Source organism: Cicer arietinum, chromosome 5 (assembly GCF_000331145.2).
Source record: "Cicer arietinum cultivar CDC Frontier isolate Library 1 chromosome 5, Cicar.CDCFrontier_v2.0, whole genome shotgun sequence".
NCBI lineage: Eukaryota > Viridiplantae > Streptophyta > Magnoliopsida > Fabales > Fabaceae > Cicer > Cicer arietinum.
Window position 1 is genome coordinate 43200593 of NC_021164.2, and position 9072 is coordinate 43209664.

Genomic DNA, 9072 nt, shown 5'->3' on the forward strand with positions numbered 1-9072 from the left:
TATATATATATATATATATATATACAATTACGACTTACTCAAATGGCATTAACAACTAGGTGTCATCACACATATGATCCGCGTCTTTAATTGAATCATGGCATCGCTATACAACATACTAATTAAGGAAATAGATCAAACAAAGCAACACAATAGCACAATGTTTATCAAATTAATAAGGCTTAGGGTGGAGCAAATAGTGTAAAGGCCCAATTTCCCAAAAGAAAAAAAGCCCACAATTGGTTTTGCTTGCACAGACACATTATATCTTATTATTTATCATTTATATTTATATTATTGGTTACACACTTTTCTGCTTTTTCTTGCCCAGCACGACTGCAATGCTGCGATGTAAGGAGTAGTAGTACAATCTTTTCTCAATTCTTTCCCATTCTCAACTACTTTTCATTCATTGATTGCTTATGTTAATGTTTATTTGGAATTTTAAATTTATAGCCCCTGTGCTCATCCCTTCTTCTCCCCTCATCCCACCACAATGGGGGGTTCTCCCATCCCTTTTTATCTCTACAAACAGTGACACTATAAACAGGACCAGTTCCTCATCTTCTCTCCATTCTACCACTACCATCCTCTCACACCACCACACAGCGACTAAACAAACAATCCCCTTTTATCCCTTTGCTGTGAAAAAATTGGATCTTTTACTTGATGGCCAAATAGTGGAAAAATGACTGGTACATATTTTCAGTTCCTAACCATTTATTTGTTTTGTTTCTTTTTGTAGATTTTGTTAATTTTTAACTTCCACACCAAGATAATCAGTTACATTTGGCATTGTATTCTAGGTATGCTAATACTAGATTCATAATTGTTGTGGTGTAGACTTATTTATTCACATGCTGATAATTTTATCAGTGCTTCAATAATTTTTCCAGAGATATAATTGTTCTGTGCTTGTTAATATTTTTTTTGATTAATTTTCCGATGTATCATTTAATTGTTAGAAGGAAGGCAGAGGACAAACTTGGTTGTAAAGAAGGAAGAGGTAATTTATTCAGAGAACAAAGGTTGGCTTGATGTGTTTTTCTTGAAAGGTTTTGTATTATGTAAAATACCAAGCTTTCTTTGGCCACTAATGATCATTTTCAAATATTTCAATGGAATATTTTCTGTTTTTTTTATAATGAATACTTTCTATTTTAATAGTTATAATAATCGCATTAGTTTTGGATGGTAAAAGTCTCCAAATCTAAAAACTTTCAATTTTTTAATTATTTATATATTTATTATTCATACCCTCCACTGATAATTATTAAAAACCATGCATTGCACAGGTCTCTGAATAGTTTCTATAAAACTGAAACTATACACACAACAAGAGACAGAATTCAATTGTCTGGACGCTAGAAATATAAAAAGCATACCCTCCACCACGGCCTAAACGTCTTCCAGATCTGTCAAATGCCAATCCTGGAGAGAGGAAAAATATAATTGATTAGCTATATGCAAGAATCGAGATCAATAATCAAATAATAAATGAGAAGCTTACCAGGTAAAAGCAAAATATCAATTGGATCATTTGCCTGCATAACTGCATCAAAGAGATCTTTCAGACGATTGTTGATATTGACCAATCAGAATAAGTATAAAAATACACTAGATGGAAGTCAACCCTACAAGAATCAGAAAAATAACATTAAGTAGGAAAGATGGGAAGAAGGATGTACATAACTTGGGTCTTGTCTTGTGGAAGCATCTTTGAAATTTGAATACGTTATACCATTGTGAGGCTTTACTATTTCTCTCTCTTTTCTATTTTATGTTTTGAAAAAAAATAATTCCATCTTTTAGCTTAGGAACACAGACTAGGATATGCAAATTATCTGTAAAATTATGTCATCTAAGATTTAGAATTGTAGACTACCGGTCATGTCTTGGAACAGCTGGGTGCCCATAGGAACAATAGACCATTGACAGTAAAACCTAGAAAAACTATGATTTAACAAAACTTTAGCTTCCCATGATGTTATATACTATGACTTGATCATGATAATAATAATAATAATGGAATTGTAAAGAAGATTCAAATTTGAATTTGAGGGCTAAGCGCACTATTTTTGCAAGTTGACTACGTCTTTGACAGCTAAATATTTGAGCAGAATGATTAGAGTTTGGCGGTAAATGAAAAGAATAAATCCAACTATGAAAGAGAGGCATGTACCATCTTCACGTGCATTTCCATCAGCATCAACTGGAGGTGGTTCTAAGATGTCCATTGAGTTTGCAATAAGATCATCAATACGTGATATGTTAAGCATACGCATGTGACTGTTTTTATCCTCCACTCGTGGTACATAAACTTTTTTCCCACCTGCGTTTCATCATCTTGACTTCTTAAATAAAACTCATATACTCTACTAGAATTAGAAGATTTTATTTTGGAGACAGAATAAAAAATGGTTGACACATGATTCCAAGAAAAATGAAATAACAATTAAAAAGTTTTTTTAAAAACAAATTGTATACAAAGCATTACTCTTATGAAGGTATGATTCGTGTAAGGGTTAAACATGGTGTTGAAGTTTTCTATATGTTAATTTGTATTGAAAGCTCATTGATAAATTATTCACCCCCTTACCAACAGAGACAAATCCAGGACTTTTAAGTTGTGGGTATCATAGTCATATGTATAAATTTGCAATTGCAATATTGAAAATATAACGTGTAACTTTTGAAAATTGACTAATAAATTTAAAACAAGATTGTCCTCTGCAAGTTTTAATATTAAGAAAACATTCAATAAAATATATATATTAGTAATTAAATCCTTAAACCATCAATCTCTCATACGATTTCACATCTCATTCTTGATGATATTTGATATGCAACAGTCCAGTGTACAGCCCATTACACAGAAGCCCAAAAGAGAGGTCTACAAACCCAAGTATCTAGACTATTGTGATTAGGATTGGAAGGGTAGGGGCAACGAGATAATTCCTTTTATGTTATTATTTTCTGTTATTTGTATTCCTTTTAATCCCTAGATTCCCCCTATATGTAAGAATTGGCAGTAGCCATATGAATCAATCAAAAAGAATTAACCAATTTCCTACTTGAGGTTTCTGGTTCTTTGAAAACCAGCTTTCTATTCTTTACACCCATTATTTTGGTGGTCTTGTTGAGAGATGACGAAAGGAATGACCCACTCCAACCCACCAAACGATCAAATCCTTCCAATGATGATTGCCATCAATACTCACCTTGAAGCTCTGTCCATAGAGTTAGCAACCTAATCCACCACCTCTGTTACCAACCTCTCAACAACCTCCAAAGTTGTTGTCCAAGAGACTCACGGCGGCGGAGATGCAACCACGACAAGACAAGGGACTTTGCTATAATTGTGATGAAAAGTTCGGCACCAGTCACAGGTGTAAGAGTTGTTTCATGCTTCCCTTGGCAAACGACAATGATGATGATGTGCCTAAATGGGTGTGTCGAAGAATCAAGGGAAATCAGATTTGATTCTCTTTTATTTTATATTATTCAATTTATTTTTATTTTATGATTATGTCATTATTACTATTGTAATTTATTTTCCTATATAAACAGCTTAGAGCTGTAGTAATAAAATATGAAAGTATTTTGCCTTTTACTTTCTTCGGGGTGAATGACACGTTTGTGGAAAATGAGGGTCCTGCTGGGAATGGGTGAATGCTGGGTCAACTCAGTCTCAATGCATTTGCTATTATAACCCAAAAACCTTTCGGGTCCATCCAAGACCTCATAGAAGTGGAACTTCACACAATTTCTCCCAGGTTGCCAAATCCTTGGGCCTTGTTATTTGAAAAAGATATTTAATAAAGGACTGCTGTCTTCAGCATCTCTCCCTGCCAACTTGCTCCACTTGCTCAAAGAGTTTCACCACTTGTCAAACACCCCAAAATACGCTACCACCACTGCGAGCCACAGATCCCATCATTCCCCTTGCCATGAGCGCTCCTTTGGTGAAAGTTAATCCCTACGGATACCCATTCTTCCAAAGGAAGAAATTGAGTATCAAGTCGCTAATATGCTACAAACCAGGGAAATCCAACATAGCCATAGTACTTTCTCCTCTCCGGTCCTACTGGTGAAGAAAAAGGACAGATCCTAGAGATTATGTGTGAGTTATCGAGCATTGAATGCCTTAACAGGGAAAGACAACTACTTGATTCCACCTATTGACGAACTACTTGATGAATTGGGCCATGCCATTTGGTTTTCCAAACTTAACCTTCTCAGCAGCTACCACCAGATTCGGATAAGTCCTAAGGATAAGCATAAGACCTCATTTAGAATGCAAGATGGTCACTACGGATTCACGGCTATGCCATTTGGGCTCTGCAAAGCTCTAGCAACGTTCCAGACCACCGTGAAAGATTCCCTTCAACCTCACCTCCGCAAGTTCGTCATCCTCTTCTTTGACGACATACTCATCTACAGCACGTCTTGGACAGACCATCTCACCCACTAGGAGGTAGTATTTCAGCTTTTATCTAATGGTCAATTTTTCTTAAAACCTGAGAAGTGTTGTTTTGCCTTGCAGCAGGTCGAATATCTTGGTTCCTTGTCAATAAAGACTCTCACAGCCAGTGCCATGTCATCTCAGTTCCTCAACCTTCCCTTTTGGGACAGTTGTGTAATGAATTGCAATTCGACCCTGAATTCTTGGTGTTGAAGCAAAAATTGGACTGCGAAGCAGGCAGCTTTCCTGACCGTAGGTTTGCTCAGGACTTGATTTCTTTAAGCACAAAATCTGGTTACCCTCTAAATGTCATTTCAAGGAAATTATTCTGGCTGGATTTCATACCACTCCAACTAGTGGCCACGTGGGTGTAAAAAAGACACTAGCACAAAATCTGGTTACCCTCTCAATGTCCTTTCAAGGAAATTATTCTGGCTGGATTTCATACCACTCCAACTAGTGGTCACATGGGTGTAAAAAAGACACTAGCTCGCATTCAAGAAAGTTTCCATTGGGACTCCATGGCCTCTGATATTACCACTTAAGTGAAACAAACCCCATTTGTCAACAAACTAATTATGTGCCACAAAAACCAGGGGTACTTTTGCAGCCTATTCCTCCTGCCACAAGGATTTGGGAAGATCTTTCAATGGATTTTGATCATGGTCTACCAATTTCGGAGGGACACTTGGTGAATTTCGTTGGAGTTGACCGTTTTTCCAAAGGTGCCTGCTTTGGATCACTTCCGATCTCATACACAGCCTATAAGGTGGCTCACCTATTTGTCACCTTGGTTGCCAAACTGCACAGCATGTCACGGAGCATTATATCTGACTATGATCCTGTATTTCTCAACAAATACTGGCAAGAGAGCTCGTTAAGGCTTGTGGTACTCAACTTAAGAATGTCTACGGATGGACAAACAGAGGTGGCCAATCGCACACTCCAGCAGTATCTGTGAGTCTTCGTCCATTCAAAATCAGCAGCATGACACACTTCACTTCATTGAGCTGAATAGTGTTATAACACCTCTGTTCGTGCATCGACGGGGTTTACAAGGGGTTTAATCAATTTGTAGTTATTTAGGGCAGGTTCCCTCCCAGATTATATTCCTAACTACTCTGCACTTAGAAGTTGTTGATAACTGGCTGCAATCAAGAGATCAAATTTTGACTAAATTGCATCGCAATTTGGCTAAGGCTCAGGTTGTGGAAAGAATTGGGAAGGTGGCATACTGTCAGGACCTTCCTACTTGTGCAAGAATCCACCCTGTTTTTCATTGTTCTGTGCTGAAACCGCACCATGGTCCTCCCCGTCTCACCTTTACACCCTTGCCCAAGCAAACATTTCACCACAAGCCCGTCTTGAAACCTGTGGCCATCCTTTAAGAAAAGGTTGATGACTCTACTGATCCACTCGCGCCCTTGGTTCTGATTCAATGGGAGGGTTTCCCACCGGAGGACTCATCTTGGATTCCACTATCCGACATTGCACACAAGTTGATCCTTGAGGACAAGGATAGTTCAGATGAGGACAGGAATGATATGCAGCATCCCAGTGTGAAGCCCATTACACAGAAGCCCAAAAGAAAGGTCCAAACACCCAGGTATCTAGAAGATTATGATTAGAAATGGAAAGGTGCAGAAGAAGCAATGGAATAATTCCTTTTCTGTTATTATTTTGTTATCTGCATTCCTTTTCTTCCCTAGATTCCCGGAGTTCGTTACACAGCTCGCCTATATATAAGAATTGGCAGTAGCCATATGAATCTATAAAGAAGAATTAACCAATTTCCTTCTGGAGGTTTCTAGTTCCTTGAAAACCAGTTTTCTATTCTTTACACCCATCAATATTCATATTAGAAAAAGTTCTTTAAATTGTTGCAGTTGTCGCTGATAATATTAAAAAAAAATTAAAAAAAAAATACATATATAAAATAATATCCAGTATGATAAATGTCTAAATAAGGTGATATCTTTAGCAACTTCTTTATTTTGATCAATCCATCCATATAATTTCACAAGAAGCTACCCAATTGGTTACAGCATATAGTTGTTCTATAATCATATTATTATATACTTGAATTTAAGTTCATGTTGTACAAACAAGGATTTGCGCCTACCTCTAATTTGGATACAAGAATTAGTCACAGTACCAGCAAACTGTGTCACTCATCTCAATCTTTTGTTATGATATGTATATAATAATATATAATATAATACTTGAGAATGGTTAAATTTTTAATGGGGGCAACTGCCGCCCCACACCTGTTTCGGTAGTGTACTTCTTTTCTTGCATATCAAACATACCCTAAATTTTTCAAGTCGGATTCTCGCTAGTCCATCTAGCCAAATCCCAGCCATTGGATTAGGATTGGCATAGGATTAAACGACCAAGATTAGGGTAAATGTCACAACAAAATATAACTAGTATTGTTTCCAGAAAAGGTCTCTGACTGTGATATATGGTATGGTATGTAACATTATGGTGTTTGATGTCTACGAGATTGTATTTTAAGACCTTGATAACTCATATAAAATGAGTAGATATCCTTTCCATTTTTCTTTTTCGAAAGAAATTGAAGGTTCCATTACTATGTTTTTTGGTGTATAAATGCTTAATTAATGTGTAAATTTCAGAAACTTGAGCTTTAAACACTTAAGTCGCCTTTTACTTTGTTTTTAAAATATGTGTTCATTTTATTTTGATGAAAGACTCTTAAAGTAAACTATTGTCATGGAAAGAAGATGGAATGCTAGTTTATGAAAAGGCATTTCCGAAAATAATGAAAACAATTTGTTCAATTCAAAAGTATCTTACCTCCTTATTAACAAGAAAATTGACACAAACTTTAAGAAATGAAAATTTGTGTTAATTTTACTTGTTAATAAGGAGGTAAAAGACTTTTGAAGTGAACAATTTTCTGCATTTCTAGAAACAACAAAAATGTCAACAAACTCTTTCCATTATTTCTGGAAATGCATCTTCATTGACTAGCATTTCATCCTATCTTCCTGATAATGATTCATTTCAAGAGTTTCTTATTAAAGTAAAATGAACACAAATTTTAAAAAATGAAAATGGGAAATGTTTTCACAAAGTAAATAGGACCTAAAGTTAAAGTTACTGTTGTTGTTGTTATGAATGATTCTTTCAACAATTCTCACTTACATATACTAGACACAGTTGTAGAATGAAGATTCTAATTTTCTAAAAATTCTAATTTACTAACAACAATATAAATTGTTTCAAGACATACCAGGTTGCAAAATTTGTGACAAGAGTTTGAAAGTATCGACTTCCCGTAACGCACTGCAACTTATGTATGCGCATAACCTAAGACTTGATTTGAACCACGGAGCTCCCAAAATGATGTCCTGAATCGCGTTGTCTGAACAAAAACAATAAACGAAATTTGTAGGAATAAATGAAAAATAGATCATAGTTGCAGATTGGGAACTTAAATTAAGAACATAATTTGCATTTGGTGGAAAATTAATTAGGTTATAAACAGCATGCAAAATCTTCATGATCACTTGGTTTTGGATTCAAAGTTTAAAAAAAAGGTTGCCGCCAAGAAAACGGCTGCGCCAAAAAGGTAAAAGTAGCTGTCCTAACCGTGTTTTCCCATTTGAAGTATGTGAAGAAAAATCACGGAAAGTGCTCGTGACAAAACACCTTTTCTACGAAAACTATCCGAATCCTGTTTTTTACCTTAAATGTATTAAAAACACATTTTTAGAATGTATAAAAACACTACCTTACCTTACCTCCTTCTCTAGTTTTGATCTTCTGTCATCTCTCAACCAATTATATAATAGTACAAAAAAATTTAACTAGATTTGGGGAATATCGTGATTAATTCACACAGCGACGGCCGCAATTCGTAATAGCCGAAATCTCAAAATCCTTGTCGCTATCCCAATTTTAAATATCGGTTGCATTTGCTTCCATATTACTATATATCTATAAATTGCAATTTCAAAGTGAAAACTGACAGAACATCCAAAACCTAAACGAGAGAGTTCGACCACCGGAAACTGCGTTACCGCTGGAGCTTCTTCCCATCTTTTATAATTTCAAAATTCCCAAAACGTCCCTCCCCTGGGTTTAAGTTACGATCAGGTTTCAACTAGTTAAGGCGGCCGCGACATCAAACTGCCGCACGCAACACTGCCTCTCTAGAGCGGTTGAGAGACTATTCCACTATGCGACTATGGTGTTTTATTCACTAAATTCAAACGGAATTCTTAATATTAGATTGTACCTTGTTGAGATCTGAGAGAAGGGTCCATGGCCTTGAGGCATTTTTTGACCTGAGTTCGAAGAGTTTTCTTCTGTTTGAAAACGGCGTCCACGTCATCACGGTTGTTACTGTTACAGTTAATCGTCGTCATCCTCAATAGACCGTATGGCCGCCACAACTGTGCACTCACCACCACACTTTTCGCGGCAGCTATTGTATATTTCTGTGTCATCATAACACTCTGCCAAAACATCTATTTTTCAATAAAAAATAATTATTATTATACATATATATATATATATATATATATATATATATATATATATATATATATATATATATATATATACATATAATATTA

The 9072-nt window shown here is 35.8% G+C and overlaps 1 protein-coding gene across 4 annotated transcripts in view; it reads right to left on the reverse strand.

Annotated features, from left to right (window-relative positions):
* LOC101493589 (5-formyltetrahydrofolate cyclo-ligase, mitochondrial) overlaps positions 1–8995 on the reverse strand; it is an 11390-nt gene extending 2395 nt beyond the window's left edge. The window contains exons 1-5 of one of the 4 annotated variants that reach the window (XM_004489914.4): positions 8733–8995; positions 7725–7856; positions 2183–2332; positions 1511–1552; positions 1386–1431 (exon numbers count right to left, since the gene is read on the reverse strand). In XM_004489914.4, coding sequence (XP_004489971.1) covers positions 1386–1431; positions 1511–1552; positions 2183–2332; positions 7725–7856; positions 8733–8964 — 602 coding nt within the window. In that variant the 5' untranslated portion in view covers positions 8965–8995. The remainder of the gene's footprint in view (positions 1–1385; positions 1432–1510; positions 1553–2182; positions 2333–7724; positions 7857–8732) is intronic. The other 3 variants (XM_004489915.4, XM_012712800.3, XM_027331961.2) reach the window with 3 other exon arrangements.
* Positions 8996–9072: the final 77 nt, after the last annotated feature.